The sequence below is a fragment of the Juglans microcarpa x Juglans regia genome, chromosome 1D (genome assembly GCF_004785595.1).
Source record: "Juglans microcarpa x Juglans regia isolate MS1-56 chromosome 1D, Jm3101_v1.0, whole genome shotgun sequence".
NCBI classification, from domain to species: domain Eukaryota; kingdom Viridiplantae; phylum Streptophyta; class Magnoliopsida; order Fagales; family Juglandaceae; genus Juglans; species Juglans microcarpa x Juglans regia.
Window position 1 is genome coordinate 6597909 of NC_054594.1, and position 16338 is coordinate 6614246.

General features: G+C 35.9%; 2 protein-coding genes across 9 annotated transcripts; both read left to right on the plus strand.

Moving 5' to 3' along the window:
* The first annotated feature begins 2046 nt into the window (after nt 1-2046).
* LOC121267641 lies at nt 2047-5702 on the plus strand. 3 transcript variants are annotated; one of them, XM_041171611.1, is made up of 2 exons: nt 2047-2585; nt 3752-5702. In XM_041171611.1, exon 2 carries the CDS (start codon nt 3831-3833, stop codon nt 5511-5513), a length of 1683 nt encoding a protein of 560 aa, XP_041027545.1. In that variant the 5' UTR covers nt 2047-2585; nt 3752-3830; the 3' UTR covers nt 5514-5702. The 3 variants fall into 3 exon arrangements, with proteins under 3 accessions (XP_041027545.1, XP_041027536.1, XP_041027553.1); XM_041171602.1 differs by having other exon boundaries at nt 3792-5702; XM_041171619.1 differs by lacking the exon at nt 2047-2585 and adding an exon at nt 3196-3351 and having other exon boundaries at nt 3792-5702.
* A 2471-nt stretch (nt 5703-8173) lies between these two features.
* LOC121236501 (peroxisomal membrane protein 11C-like) lies at nt 8174-11901 on the plus strand. 6 transcript variants are annotated; one of them, XM_041132982.1, is made up of 9 exons: nt 8413-8575; nt 9684-9791; nt 9890-10115; nt 10463-10537; nt 10615-10689; nt 10790-10870; nt 11001-11075; nt 11205-11378; nt 11661-11901. In XM_041132982.1, exons 3-9 carry the CDS (start codon nt 9924-9926, stop codon nt 11694-11696), a joined length of 708 nt encoding a protein of 235 aa, XP_040988916.1. In that variant the 5' UTR covers nt 8413-8575; nt 9684-9791; nt 9890-9923; the 3' UTR covers nt 11697-11901. The 6 variants fall into 6 exon arrangements, with proteins under 6 accessions (XP_040988909.1, XP_040988902.1, XP_040988882.1 ...); XM_041132953.1 differs by having other exon boundaries at nt 8414-8575; nt 9882-10115; XM_041132975.1 differs by lacking the exon at nt 9684-9791 and having other exon boundaries at nt 8174-8575; nt 9882-10115.
* The last annotated feature ends 4437 nt before the right edge of the window (nt 11902-16338 follow it).

The following is a 16338-nucleotide window of genomic DNA, read 5'->3' on the forward strand; positions in this document are numbered from 1 at the left end:
AAGATATGAGTCATAACCGACAAACTTGTATACTTGGCTTTTGAAATATATAACAACTAGTATTGTTGATGGTGGAGTATTATGACCTCCTTTGATTAAGTTATAATAAAGTAACTATAAGACGAAAGATCATTGCAATTATATAATAACACAAGTGAAAATTAATTGGATCCTTAATGTTTTAAATTATTTAATATTTATTGACATGTCATTTTTAGGCAAAGGCTAAAGCCACAGGGAGGCGTCCACAAGAGAGAGAGAGAGGGGCGGGGGGTAATTTGAGCACCGTTAAATTCACTACTCAAAATAAATCATAGTTTATCATCTTTATTTATCTCAGGATTTTGCTACCTAGCTGTCTACACTACACACTACATTTGTTTTAATTTAATTTTATTTTATTCCCTACTAAATTAATTGAATTTTTCTACTTATCATCCATACACTACATATTTGCTAAAGATAAAAAAATAAAATGATAAAAAATCAAAATAGGTGTGTGTTGTAAAGATGATGAGTAGAATTTTTTTTTGTCTTATATCTTGATAATCTAACTAATATTAGAAGAAATGGGACGGTAAACTTCACAATCTCTAGATTGGTGGACAACTATCCCGTTTACATGATGTTTTAGATTCCATTACACCTTCTCCTACATCTTTGCTCAAGTTGCTCGTAATCTGGATAAAAGATTATAAGAGACTTGAATTCTATAGATTAGGGTTCGTTTGGATAGTGAAATAAAATTAGATGATTTTATATGAATTGAATAAAATATTATTTTTTAATATTATTATTATTTTAAGATTTGAAAAAGTTAAATTGTTTATTATATTTTATGTAGGAATTTAAAAAAGTTATAATGATGAAATGAGACGAAGTGAGACGAAATAATTTTTGAATCCAAACTAGCCCACATGTCATTGGCGATGGAAACTACAAGGAAAATAGCATTCAAATTCAGATGTATTACTCAGAGAGAGAGAGAGAGAGAGAGAGAGAGAGAGAGAGAGAGAGAGAGAGAGAGAGAGAGAGAGAGAGAGAGGTGTAGAAATTATAGGCTCAATCATTTTGGACACATATCTCCTCTCCCACTGGATGAGACAGTCCAAACAAGTATATTTTGATGAATAATAATATATATAATCATGGAGTATGCAAGCGTCGTATAATATTTTTAAAAAATGATGAGATTTATTATTAAAAATTATTTTTTTTATGTAAATCTCGTATTTATTTTATTTTATTTATCAAAATAATTATACAGTATTTACATATTCTATGACTGTAAATATCATTATTTTATTTTAATTAATTTGGCATGCTCATTATGACATCTATGTTATAATGACCAAACATTATTTGATTCTCCTTAAGCACATGATTCCACTCCTTCGTTTAATTCGAGACCCAATGCTCACAAATTTAATGGGTGTTATCATTGGGATTTTATGATCAACCTCCCCCAAATAAAAATAAAAATAAAAATAAAATAACCCTACAAAAACAAATATATAAATTGACATTGAATCTGTTTCATTGATTTTTTTAAAAAAATAAATTTAAAAATAAGTTGAGAAGATTTTAGATGAGTTAAATAAAATATTATTAGAATATTATTTATAATAATATTATTATTTTAAAATTTTAAAAAATTATAATAATAAAATAAAATGAATTGAAAAGATTTTCAATTCTAAACGGAGATAAGATTCAATTCGTAATTCTAACGCACTTTTCCAATAATCTGTCTCCTTCACACGTGGGATCCTTTTCACCTGGCACCATTTTGAAAAAGTCATAAGGTGTCTCCATCTCACACGTGGCGACTTTGCCACGTCATCACATCGGTAACGTAAATATTTCGAAAAGCATATTCAAATTTTACCCAATCCCAAACGGTCGGATACTCAGTCTGGACCCCAATCATGGCCGTCGAATCTTTCATCATGCTCGACCTTTAACCTCTAATGTCCGAAACATAACCCCATCTCTCGAAGATACTGCGTTTTTTTCACTGAAAGAATCTAATCGACACAGAGACTGGCATTTCCTTCCACAAGACACAGAGAGAGAGAGAGAGAGAGAGAGAGAGAGAGAGTGAAGTTTGATTTTTGAATTTGATTGCGATTGTTATATATAGTCTCTCCGTGTCTTGTAGTGGTAAAGCTCGAATACTTTGTGGGTTTTTCAAACGTGGGGCGGCTTCCTCTTCTTCTATAGGTTGAAGATTCCCCTGTATATTTTTCTTGGGTTTTTTTTTTTTTATGATTCTGACCGTCTGATATCTGTTTCTTCGTTACGAAACAAAAATGAGCGGTGGCTATCTCTGATTTTGAGATACTGTTTTCTGGTCTGGTGTTTTGAAAGTGAGTGGGAGAGAGTTTTTGAATATCCTTCTGTTGTTTGATTGCTGATTTTGGAAGCACTGCTGGGTTTTCATTTACTGAGGAGAGAGATATTTGAAGTTAAGTTATGCATTTCCGAGTTACAGCTTCGAGAGAAAGAAAGGTTTGAAGATGAAGCTATAGTGGATTGCTTTCTGAGTAAAAAGGGACAAGCTTCTGAGTTTCTGAGTCTTTAAGGTTGGTTCTTGAAGCCGTATTTGCTTGCTTTCTTTGATGCCTACTTCAGAAAAATGTGATTTCGTTTTCTTTTTGTTCTTTCCTTTTACTTTTGAATTTTAGAAATTAATTTGCTTTCTTGATGCTTCAGAATAATAGCTGGTTTTTAATCATTACTCCTTTCTTTTTCTGCCCTTCTCCTTATAGAACCAGCTCGTAGTGATAGGAACGCACTGTTTGGTGGCTGTTAATAGTCGGAGAATCCTAAAAGTTACGGAAAGTCAAGTCAATTTGCGGAAAAAAAAAAATATATCTTATTTTTCGTAATAATTTATTATTTTCTTGAGATTTTCTTTTTCCTGTGTGGCTTGTCCATTTCAATTAAATAAATACACTCAATGAAATACATGTTTGGATGGAGACGCCTGTCTTCTATTCGAAGGAAACTCTCTCTCTCTCTCTCAACCAGGAAGGTCCATTTCTGAGGAGAAAAATGGAAATACAGCTAAGTGGCCAAGTTCTCCCTACCTCCGAAGAAATCTTAACCGTTGAATATAGATCAGGATCAACTTAGCAAAAAACTCAGTAGAGATATCTGGTATCGTATTCGCGATCTTCTGGTTGGAAAGTAAAGTTGTATCTTTAGTTTGTACTTTCCGAAAAGCCCCTCATATATCATTGCATTTCTAAGTCTACATAGTATGACAATGGTTGGGCTAATTTTGGAATTTGAAGTAGTAATCTGCCGACGTTTTCTTAATTGGACGGCACGGGCTGGCCGATAAAAGTAACTTCTTTCGTTATCAATGACAACGTTTTGAATAATAAATTCTAATTTTATTTTGATATAATTTTTTACATTCTGATTTTTTTTTTAAATATGGCATTTAATGAGCACTTGCTGTAAAGCAGTATGAGAAAACTCGTGGGGCATCTTTAGGTACTTCGATATAGTTGGTCGGGTCTTGTTTTCAGAAAAATAAGTTTTTTGTGATCATACAAGATTCTCGAAGCTCTTGATGTTGTCCCATTTGTTGTTTTGTGTGTTCTTTTATCAAAATCTCTGATTTTTATACTGCAGGCTTAATCTTTAATTCATGTGTTTCCGATTGCAACCGCTCCACTGCCATCTAATTTTTCTATGAAAATATCATTTCCTTACCGTGTTTTCTCATCTGGGTTGTTAGCTCACAGGCCTTGGCTTTCTCATTATTCCGTTTGTCACAGCTCTGGCAACGAATTTGATCGATAAGAGACATTGAAATCATGGTGGAAGATAGTGCAATTAAGGTTTTGGCTGACACCCAGTCAGCTGAAAAGTGTTTATCTCATGCTCAAGGGCTTGTTCCAGTGGCACTTAATAAGGCTAGGGAGGTAAAAGTTTTTCCTGGTAGGTGGAAGATGATAATATCAAAACTGGAGCAGATCCCAGCACGTTTATCAGACTTGTCAAGCCACCCTTGCTTCTCAAAGAATGCACTTTGCAAGGAGCAATTGCAGGCCGTATCAAAGACGTTGAAGGAAGCGATTCAATTGGCTGAGTTATGTGTTGAGGAGAAGTATGAAGGCAAGCTTAGGATGCAGAGTGACTTGGATGCTTTGTCAGGGAAATTGGACTTGAATTTGAGGGACTGTGGGCTTTTGATCAAGACTGGAGTTCTTGGAGAGGCTACTTTGCCTCTATCTGTAGGTGTTTCTTCAGCCGAACCAGAGGCTGCATCTCATAGCAATATAAGGGAATTACTCGCGCGGCTTCAGATCGGGCACTTGGAAGCAAAGCACAGGGCTCTTGACAACCTTGTTGAAGTAATGAGAGAGGAGGAAAATAATGTTTTAGCTGTTTTGGGCCGGAGCAATATTGCCGCTTTAGTTCAATTGCTCACAGCAACATCTCCACGTATCCGGGAGAAGACAGTCTCTCTAATTTGCTCGCTGGCAGAATCTGGGAGTTGTGAGAATTGGCTTGTCTCGGAAGGAGTTCTGCCTCCTCTGATTCGGCTTGTTGAGTCAGGTAGCTCTGTGGGCAAAGAGAAGGCTACAATTTCACTTCAAAGGTTGTCCATGGCTCTGGAAATAGCTCGTGCAATTGTTGGGCATGGTGGGGTTCGTCCACTGATTGAGATCTGTTCAACTGGTGATTCTGTTTCACAGGCTGCGGCTGCTTGTACTTTGAAGAATATATCAGCTGTCCCAGAGGTAAGACAAATTCTAGCTGAAGAAGGGATTGTAAGGGTTATGATCAATCTTCTTGATTGTGGCATGCTTTTGGGTTCCAAAGAATATGCAGCAGAGTGCTTGCAGAATCTCACCTCCAGCAACGATAATCTAAGGAGGTCTGTTATTTCAGAAGGTGGTGTTCGGAGCCTATTGGTTTATCTTGATGGTCCACTGCCCCAAGAATCTGCAGTTGGGGCATTAAGGAATTTGGTTGGGTCGGTTTCTATGGAAGTATTGGTTTCACTTGGTTTCCTGCCCCGGATAGTTCATGTGCTTAAATGTGGATCTCTGGGTGCACAACAAGCTGGTGCAATGGCAATCTGTCGGATTTGTACCACAACAGAGATTAAGAAATTGGTTGGTGAAGCTGGATGCATTCCTCTGCTTGTCAAGATGCTTGAGGCTAAATCAAATGGTGTTAGGGAGGTTGCTGCACAAGCAATTTCAAGCTTGATTATCCTTTCCCAGAACTGCAGGGAAATTAAGAGGGATGACAAGAGTGTGCCGAGTTTGGTACAATTGCTTGACCCAACTCCACATAACACTGCAAAAAAGTATGCAATTTTCTGCCTTGGATCTCTTTCTTCAAGTAAGAAATGTAAGAAGCTGATGATCTCATATGGAGCAATTGGATATCTTAAAAAGCTCACAGAAATGGACATCCCTGGTGCCAAGAAACTGCTGGAGAGGTTAGAAAGAGGAAAACTAAGGAGTTTGTTCAGCAGAAAATAGAAGCAAATTGCAAGTGTCTTCTGTATAATGGGGTCCACCACCCTAGTTTTTTTTTTTTTTTTTTTTTTTTTTTTTTTTTTTTTTTTTTTATGTTAGTTGTTTCATTGTCTATATGAAACAAAGCTGTTTATGATATGAACTTGGAATGCGCAAGCTTGCTATTCCATGCAATCAATGTTCTATTATTAATTTATGGTCTTTATATGTTGCTTTTACATATTTCCTCCTTTCCTTCCTCATATTTACTGTGACAGAAGATATGTTCGTGATTATTCTAAGGTGATGATTGTCTGGCTTTATTATTTATCTGAATCAAAGGTAAGCTTTTCTGAAAGCTTTTGTGGAAGGATGTTGATGCTGTTCATGAAATCACCTGTATTTGTGACGTATGATGCACCATCTTTGTTGGTAGAAAATATAGGATTTTTAACATTGGAGTAGGACAGGCAGCTGGAATTTGGACTTTTGATTCGAAGCCTGCATTACAGTGCGTCTAATTTACTGAAAGGGGTTTGTACCTGCCACCACTTAGGTATTCAATGCTTCAAAATACTGCTTCTGAGCTTCCCTTCAAAATGAACTAAACTTTCTCCTCAAGGGTTATGATTTTGGTGTTGAATTCTAACATGTGGAATTTACTTTGAGCATTTTTCAAACATTGCTTTACATGCATGCATATATGTAAAAGTTCCACATACTTTGTAATGTCCCCATCATAATTATACTTTGTATTTTGTTTTGAACCCAGCCTAAAAATCCTATTGGGAGATGCTTCCAAAACCTTATTTATCAAGCTTTGGATATGACGTGGTAAAGATGGGGGCTTATCTTACTTTCTTCGGATTGCAACCCAAAGATTAAAATATTAATTTTAATATTTTTATTTATTTTAATTCTAATTATAATTTAAATATTTATTTATTATTAAAAGGTACACACGTGTAGATTCTAATTGTAATTTTATCATGCATTTGGTAGGCTTTCTTGCAGCTTAAATCTTCGTACATAAATTTTTTATGAACACCAAGAATATTGTTTTTTCCAGACACTAATCTTTCAAAAACTCATGGCCAACATTCTTTCTCCACGTGCATCAGAAACCCACAGCCAGAAAAATGGAGGCCATCCCTGCAAAAGGAAGCCATCCCAGAAAAATGGAGGCCAGAAATCCACCCATGCTTGTCTCTCAGACTCCGTGAAGGCCATCCCAGAAAATGGAGTCGACCGACTAGAAAAAAAAAAAAGAAAAAGGAAAAATGGAGTGGCTTACGATAGCGATTGTAGGAGTCAACGGTGTTTGGCGGTTGCAGCTGCTGGAGTTCAAATGAAAGAGAGGAAAGCAGTAGGTAGAGCACAATTTTTCTCCAGTTTTCCTTCTTGCGCAGGAGAACAGAGGTAGCGGGAAGGAATTATTTATTCTCAAAATAATATTTAACCAGCCTCTTGGGTAGCCAGATTTGGCCAGCCAAATAACTTTAGGCTATAATTAGTGTTCACTTGCTGAGTTCATTATAGTGGTTTATTGTGTCAAATTTTAATTTTGTTGAGCTCACTACTAAGGCTCTCTGCTTTTGGGTTCAGAGAATTGCTACTTACAAAAAGATTACATAAAATAAATTTACAAATTGATGTGACTTTATAGAATCCGTTAGATTTACTTAATAATAAAATTAACTTTACAATCTGACGTATCATATCAAATTACATCAATTTATGAATTTATTTTTATATAATTTATTTGTAGTTAAAGTATTTTCTTTGGAACCATTTTACTCCAACCACCATACATCAACCCTGAAGCTAAATAGCAACCCACGTACTCAGCCTGACTCTTAAATAGCAACACACGTAATCAGCAAACCATTTTACTCCAACCAACATACATCAATCCCTGTCAATCTGCAGTGAAGCGTATTTGAATGACAGTAATGGAAAATCCCACCAAAACTCTGGACTGAAGCGTATTTGGATGAAAGAATGCTACGGAAAGAAGAAAATAACAAATATATTTGGTCCCAAAAGTGAAGTGTTATATACCAAAGTGGATTTTGTCAAACTTTTAGTGGCCAAAACAATCAGTGTCGATTGAGTTATTTTGTCGATGCCCATTTGCATTCTACAGAGATTTAGCTCATCGAGCTTTGTCCAGAGGCCTGGGAACCTAAAAAAATAACTTCACAGACTTCACAGTGTGGCTTTGGATATAGAGCCGAGAGAGTATACGACAAACATGCTTGCCATACAACATTTTATAGTGAATAAATGATTTTTATAAATTTTAAATAGATAAATTTTATATAAATCTTTGTAAAAAAAGTAAATCTTACCTTAAAAAAGTATAAAAAAATATTTTTTATTAATAAAATATTTATTTTTATAACAGGTGTATATAAGACTTGTTCTTAATATTACTATTTATAGTGAGCTACACACGCATTATCTGGGATGACAAATGAAATGAAGATTTTGAGGCATAACAGATTGACTGCTTCCTTGAGATGCGTGCTTGACTAAAGTTCATATTTTGACGGTCCAGCTCTTAAAGTTTCAGAAGTGCGCCCGGTGGATGAAATCCATTCGATTAATCGATGTTCATCCATCAACGGTCAAGAATTCAAAATTATTTCTTCTGTAAATATGATAGGAAGAGGGTTAAGGGCATGTTTTGGACCTTATCCCATTTTCTATTAAAAAATATTTTTTAATTTTTTTATCTTATAATTATTCAAACACAAAAATCAATAAAAATTTATAAACTTTAAAATAAAAATTATATTAAAAAATTATCTTCAAATAAAAGTCTAATTTTAGTAATAATTTTAGTAATAATTTTATCTTTATTTTTTTTCTAAATTCAATAAAAAAAGTTTCGCTCAAATCATTTCGTAAAATTAGGTGGCAACGAACCTTTTGTTTGTTAGTTTTGGAGAGAGGACCAAACCAGCCTTTAACAGAGCCTATCATAGAGGGGGAGAGAGGCGACGCTGGAGAGAGGCTCTAAGATTTGCTGGGACGGAGCTTGATTGCGCTTCTCGAGGTCCGATCATCGGGCACTTCCTTTGGTACCCTCTCTCTCTCGTAGAATATAGACTTCTCAAATCCCCGGTCTTTGATCCGTGATTTGCTCTCGAAGTAAACTGGCAACGAATTCTGTATGGAAGATTTTGTTTTTATAATATTTGGGTTTTTGTTTATGAACAAGATTTGAACTTTCGGCTGGATATTGAGTAATTGTGGAAAATGCATGTTTTATTTGTCTGTTTTTTTTTTTTTTTTTTTCCAGCTGGGTAGTGAGTTTTTTCGGGTAAAAGGTTGAGTTTTTCAACTGTTTTTTTTTTATTTTTTTTATTTTAGTTTCAGATTATTACTTTGGTTTTAATGTAGATTGAGAGTGGAATTTACTAATAGATATATTTTAGTTTTATTGGTTTGTTGGAGTCAACATCGTTTTATATCTTTTTGTAATATACTCTCTGTTTGGCCTGTGGGGAAAATAGAGGAAAAGAGAAAAATTGAGAGTTTAGTCTTTAGAACTGTCGATGGTTAATTTCGAATTAGAAGTTAACTGGGATAAGCCATTGCCTCGCATTAACACAAAGCTGAATAGAGATATTTGTTGTATCAGGCCCCAGTGAAAAAAACCTTCAGTTGAAGTATATGGTTCCTTCCTTTTCTTATCCTTTTTAAGCTACCAACATGACTTTTAATGTTGGTAGTACAAAGGGTTTACCTAAAAGGGTGAGATCAGGCCCGTTTAGATGTTGAACTGAGTTGAGATGAGTTAAGTTTTCTATGAATAGTAGTGGTTGAGATAATGGAGTGAGTTGTGTGGGGGCCCACCTAAAATAAGTTTAGATATATTTGGATGTTAAGATGAGTTTAGATTTATTTATGGGAAGATGAAAAAGGTTGTAGGTCCCGCATATAAAGAGGTGTTGAGTTGAAAAAGGTTGTGGGTCTCACTTATAAAGAGGTTTTAAGTTAAGATGAGTTTAGTTATTTGAGAGTTGGGTGTTTAGATATTAGACTCAGCTTAAAATTAGACTAAATTGAGTTATCTCAATCAGTCCAAGTTCCAAACGGGCCCTAAAGCTTCCCTGATTGTGTTTGAATGAGACACTGTTTGTGCTGCGTGAACTAATTTAATTGGTTTTTTGTTTTTAATTTCAGTTGTTGCATACGATCTGGATTCTCTTCATTGATTTATGAGTTTGGATGAGAGTATATCTGTTCCCAACACTCTTTCCACAGTGTTTTCTGATTACATGCTATTACTAGGTTGTTGTTTATGTATTACTGGAATGTTCGCTTGACATACTTTCGTTTTTGCGATTGATGCCCTCTGGTGTTATTCTTCATTTTTTGAAGTTGAACAGGACTTCGAATTTGCAGGTTTCTTCAGCGTAAAAGATGAGTACACTCGATGCAACTAGGGCAGAACTTGCACTTGTTGTTTTGTATTTGAGCAAGGCCGAAGCCAGGGACAAGATATGCAGGGCAATACAATATGGCTCCAAATACTTGAGTAATGGAGAGCCTGGTACAGCCCAAAATGTTGACAAATCAACTAGCTTGGCAAGGAAGGTTTTCCGTCTTTTCAAGGTTAGATTTTATCATGTGAATCTAGTCTTTCCATTTTATTTGGAACTGTTGCATATTTGGTACTTACATTGGGCCTAAGTAATAAATATCTTGTGCTTTTCCGCCTATCTGTTTTTTCATTTATTGACGAAAGTAAGTTATGACTTAGTATTAATGCTTTGGTTCCTGGAAATAATAAGAGGAGAGAAAATATAATTCAAAGGGACACCTTTGTGTTGTATTCTAATTCCTCCCATGGTATTGGAATGCACACAAAGAGATACTACGCTGCAGAAAAATCTGATGTTGATCTTGCTTTTCGGTATGTTTAAATTCCATAACATCTTATGCTTCAATCTGTCAATCAGTTTGTCAATGACTTGCAAGCTCTTATCAGTCCAACTCCGCCAGGAACTCCCCTTCCTATTATTTTGCTTGGAAAGGTATGAATGAATTTGTTTACCCCCATTAATTATCCTTGCTTGTCTTCTTAGTGACCCTGTTTTAATGCTTGCTACAGTCCAAAAATGCATTACTGTCAACCTTCTTGTTTCTTGATCAAATTGTGTGGCTTGGTAGAACGGGCATTTATAAGGTATGGCATGCAAGTTTCTTTTTTTCTTGGTCCTTGTATTTTATATTGGTTTCCGTGATATAAGTTTGTAAGAAGAAATTTGAATTTTGGTTTGTTGTAGAACAAGGAACGGACAGACCTACTTGGCCGCATCTCTCTCTATTGTTGGCTGAGTGCCTCGATTTGTACTACTTTGGTTGAGGTTTGTTGATGCCCAGATTTCCACAAGGATTTGCCCCCCCCCCCCCCCCCCCCCCCAAAAAAAAAAAAATAGGGAAAAAAAACACAAAAAGTGTTGTTATGACATGTTTTCGCCTCCTGTCTTTTATCAGGTTGGGGAGCTTGGAAGACTTTCTGCATCAATGAAGAAGTTAGAAAAGGATCTTAATAAAAATGATAAATATCAAGTACGTTTCCCATTCTCTTTTAGGATGGGTTGCCCATCAAAGTTCTTTTTTTTTTTTTTTTTTGCCATTCTTATTGCTGTTCCAACCCACCCCTCGCCCCTTATATGCTTTGGTCTTTTGTGAATGCAGAATGAGCAATACCGAGCCAAACTTAAAAAATCAAATGAGAGGTCTCTGGCACTAATCAAAGCAGCCTTGGATCTAGCAGTAGCTGTTGGTCTGCTTCAGTTGGTACCCAAGAAAGTTACTCCCCGTGTAACTGGAGCTCTTGGATTTGTTAGCTCACTTATCTCTTGTTATCAGGTACTTGCATATTCTTTGCTGCAAATCTCTAATTAAGATCCCTTGTTCATTTGCTTAACTCTGGCTGCTGAAACTCCACTATGCAATATAAGTTAATTATAAGTTCATTACATTAAAAAAAGAGGGGTCATGATGATTGGAAGAAAAAAGTTTTTGTCAATGCAAGGTATGAAACTACTGACGTTACCTGGGAGTAAAGCTTCTCTGGCAATGACCGTTTACAAATCCTCCAATTTTTTGCTGATATAATATATTTTTTTTTTTATGGTTTTTGCTTCGCAGTTGCTTCCATCGCCAGCCAAGTCCAAGGCACCATGAAAAGAGAAGCATCTCCTCAATGAGCTTCAATGTTTATTTAATTACTTAGATTTGTGAGATTTAACTTGGTTTGAGTTTAAGCTATTTGCCTATTATCTCTGTTGTTATTTCATAATAATTAGCTGCTGGTAACAGTAAGAGTGGATTTACTTGTTATCAGACAAACTTGTAGATCAATAAAGGAAGATCATATTTTTATATGACATATAAGAGGAAGCATCCTGGTAAAAATACATGTTTTTATATCTTTATAAAAAAAAAAAAAAGATGATGGCTGGAATGCTACAGTGATCATCATGCTTGGAATCAGCTAGGGAATTGATGTCATTAACAAAGGATGGTTTTGTAGGCAGCTTAAAGCTGTAATCTAGTTATTATTACCATGGCTATAATTTTCTAAACCCGAATCTGAGCTATTATGTCGTTTAACTGAATGATATGTTTTTGAAATCGTTTATTTTGAACTGTGACTGCAGTATGTTTTCTGTGCTTATACAATGTGCATACAATAAAGAATTTTGAGCAATAAGAAAATGATAGTGGCTTGTTGATGAGAAAATGGAAGGGGTAGGGATATAATATATTTGGGTCCCCAGAATCTTATAGCATTCTTTTTTTTATTTAAAAAAAAACATTCTAATTGTATCAACTGTGTCCCCATAGCATCGCTTGTTAAAATAAGATAGCACTTGGTGCATAACTTCACGACCAAGGACTTTTGCTTGCCAAAGGTTGAATTCACGATACAGGACTGAGCCTCTTTGGATAGTAAGATGATTTTTGATAAAAATTAAAAGTTGAATAAAATATTATTATTATTTTTTAATTTGAAAAAATTGAATTGAGATTTGAAAAAGTTGAATTGTTTATTGTATTTTATGTAAAAATTTAAGAAAGTTAGAGCACTCTTATTAGATTAGCTAAAAGTTAAATCTATTGAGTATTTAGCTATTAGAAAACAAAATATGCTCACAATGGAGCAGTTAAATTCAATGACTTTAAAAGTTTTTTCAAATTTGAAGGTTACTATATATACATCAAATATATATTTTATTAATTATTTCTCTCTTTCTTTCAATTACAATTGGTGTATTAATTTGAGTTAGTGATATATTAATTTAATAAGAATATGATTATTAATTAATATATAATAGGTAGAATAGTAAAATATGATAAAATAAAATAAATTAATAATTAAAAAAATTAAATATTTTTGAAATTATTAGTTATTCATTTCTATATAATGAATAAATATATAATCTAATGTGAAAATTTGATGTGAATAACTAAAATCAAATTCATCTTATATTATTTTATTGTTATATAATGAAAAAATAGCTATTCCAATATGGAGATTTATGTGAATGGAATAGTTAAAAGTTAAATTTCTCTTACATTAATAAAAAATATCCTTTAACATTGACTAATACAATGAAAGTGCTCTTATAATGATGAGATGAGTTGATATGGTTTCTCGATCGCTTGAAAGAAACACAAATTTTTAATGTATTTATAATCTAAAACCGTCTCTTAAAAAAGAAATTCAGAAGACATTCAAGTCAATCAGACAAATCGAAAATTGGAAACTACAGGTTTTACTAACCAATAATGTAAAGAGGTTTGAATAAAATATTTTCTCACACATTACAAGAAAGCTTTACATGAATATATATACAGGAAGAGATCTAGCTATATACGGTAAGACCATAAATGACTAGATATGTACAGCAAGTGGTCTAGCTATACAAGGGAATTTCTAGAAACCACTAAGTGCAAGATTTATGTAAAAGCATGTTGTACAGGAGATGATTCAGTGCCAACTATTCTATCGTTTGTACAGCATGATTTCTAGGATGTGATTGGAGGAGTTTCAATTTCCTTATTACGCCCCCGCAAGATGGTGCCACCATCAGTGACGCCAATCTTGGACATCAGTGAATGAAATCTGGTACGGGGCAGTGCCTTGGTGAGCAAATCAGCTAACTGGTACTGCGTAGATACATGCGAGACTTCGACGATTCCTTTGTTAATATAGTCACGCACAAAATGAAGATCAATGGCTATGTGCTTCATGCGAGAATGATGCACGGGATTGACACTTAAGTGAGTTGCACCCACATTGTCGCAAAGAAGTTTTGGAGGCTTAGTGGATTGTAACCCAAGCTCAGTGAATAAAGAGGATAACCAAGCTACCTCAGAGGCCGTTGTGGCAAGGGCTCTATACTCTGCCTCAGTAGAAGAGCGGGCAACCGCTCGTTGCTTGCGAGTGCACCAAGAGCTAACATTGCGGCCACTTAAAATAACGTATGCTGATGTGGATGTCCGGTCGTCTGCGTTGCCTGCCCAGTCGGCATCAGAATAGGCCGTGAGTGTGGTGTTGGAATCTTTTTGGAGGAGTAGGCCATGATGCATGGTATGTTTGAGGTAACGAAGCAGACGTTTGACTGCACTCCAATGGGTTTGTGATGGACAGTGCATAAACTGAGCAAGGCGATTGACTGGAAAGGCTATGTCTGGTCGAGTGAGTGAGAGATATTGGAGACTACCAATGACTCGTCGGAATTCAGTGCTATCAGTCGCCGGGGTGCCATCATTTAGGTGGAGTTTGGTTATGGCTGCCAGAGGGGTACACACTGCTTTTGCACCATCTAGTTGCGTTCGTTGGAGTATATCTCTAATATATTTATGTTGATTGAGTAGAAGCCCGTTTCACATAGGAAGTACTTCAACACCTAAAAAATAGTGTAAGGGACCGAGATCCTTGAGAGAGAATTTTGCGCCAAGGGAAGATATAATAGACTTGGTAAAAGATCCAGAGTTGCCTGTCAAAATGAGATCATCAACATATACAAGAAAATAAGCCACAATATCATTCTGATTGTAGATGAACAAGGAAGCATCAGATTTGGACTGATGGAAGCCCAATTGTAGCAGGTGACCACTCAGTGCAGTGTACCAGGTTCAAGGGGCCTGTTTGAGCCCATATAGAGACTGTTGCAGCTTACAGACATGATTGGGCTTATCAGGATCTACAAACCCGGCATGCTGAACCATATAGACCTCCTCAGTAAGAGTCCCATGAAGGAAAGCATTGTTCACATCAAGCTGCTGAAGGGGCCACCCACGAGATAAGGCAATAGTGAGAATGACTCGTATAGTAACCGGTTTGATAACGGGAGAGAAAGGCTCAGTGTAATCTAGACTCGGCCGTTGGTGGAAACCTTTAGCCACCAAACGGGCTTTATAACGATCAATAAAGCCATCAGGTTTCCGTTTGATGCAAAAGACCCATTTACAACCAACAGGCCGAATATTGGGCTGAGAAGGGACTAAATCCCAAGTACCATGTCGAACAAGGGCATTGAATTCTTCACTCATGGCTCGATGCCAGTTTTCAGCTTTCAAGACCTGGCCCACGCAAGTAGGCTCAAAAGAGGATGGCATGGGATGTTTGGTGGCTGCAAACATCCGCTTAGGCTTTCTGATGTTATTCATTCCCCTGGTAATCATGGGATGAGTACGTGGAATCTCTAGGCTTGGACTGGACTGCAAGACAGTCGAGGGAGATTGCTCACGAGGGCTGAGCAAGGTAGGACTTGGTACAGGTACGGATGAACCAGGAAATGTGCTTTGAGTGAGCAGACTGGACACCGAGTGCTCTGCTTGTTGGAGGTGCGAACCAGGTGTGGGGGCTGAAGTGTTCTGAGCCACGGATAGGATCTGGTTAGACTTTTGCGGCAAGTAGATGGGCTCCTGAGCAAGCACAACAGGGGAATTTTGACAAACTTGATCCGTGTGAGTCATGGACATATATGGAAATTCTAATTCATCAAAGGTTACATGTCGTGAAATATAAATTTTGTTAGTGGTAATATCTAGACATTTGTAAGCACTTTGAGAATTAGAATAATCAACAAAAATGCAAGCTTTGGACTTTGGATCAAGTTTATTATGTTGATACGGTTTAAGCCATGGAAAAGATAAACAACCAAACGTCCATAATTTTTTATAATTTGGTTGTTGGCCAAAAAGACGTGTGAGGGGCGGTGCATGGCCGTTGGCGGTGGGTAGGCAGTTTATTAAATAAACAGCAGCCTGAAAAGCTAAAGTCCAATATTTTGGTGGCATATTAGCTTGAGTGAGGAGGGTTTTACCAGTTTCAACAATGTGGCAATGTTTTCTTTCGGAAATACCATTATGTTGCGGGGTGTGAGGTGGTGTGGTGAGATGACTTATGCCACATTTTTTAAGATACAATCGAAGACCACAAGATATTCGCCCCCATTATCACTGTATAGGTTCTTAAGTGAATGACCAAATTGTTTTTCCAAAAAAACATGTAGTTGTGGAAAAATAGTGCGGACATCAGATTTATTATGCATGGGAAAGAACCAACAGTATCGAGTAAAATGATCAATAAACACAACATAGTATTTATAACCATCATATAATAATTCAGGAGCTAGACCCCACACATAAAAAAAAAATATTGTAAATGAGCAGTTGTATGGATAATGCTAGAATGAAAAGGTAATTGGTGACTTTTATTAATGTGACAAGGATGATATGTTGGTAATGAACCAAATGCAGTAAGTGGAAGAAAATGCTGAGAGATTATTTTGATAACAAGATGTTGGGATGG

Excerpts from the sequence above, each read along its gene's own strand:
- LOC121267641 (XM_041171611.1), top strand. The coding sequence starts at position 3,831 with ATGGTGGAAGATAGTGCAATTAAGGTTTTGGCTGACACCCAGTCAGCT.
- LOC121236501 (XM_041132975.1), top strand. The coding sequence starts at position 9,924 with ATGAGTACACTCGATGCAACTAGGGCAGAACTTGCACTTGTTGTTTTG. Across the intron at positions 10,116-10,462 it reads AGGTTTTCCGTCTTTTCAAG|TTTGTCAATGACTTGCAAGC; the intron begins GTTAGATTTTAT and ends TCTGTCAATCAG. Across the intron at positions 10,690-10,789 it reads GTAGAACGGGCATTTATAAG|AACAAGGAACGGACAGACCT; the intron begins GTATGGCATGCA and ends GGTTTGTTGTAG.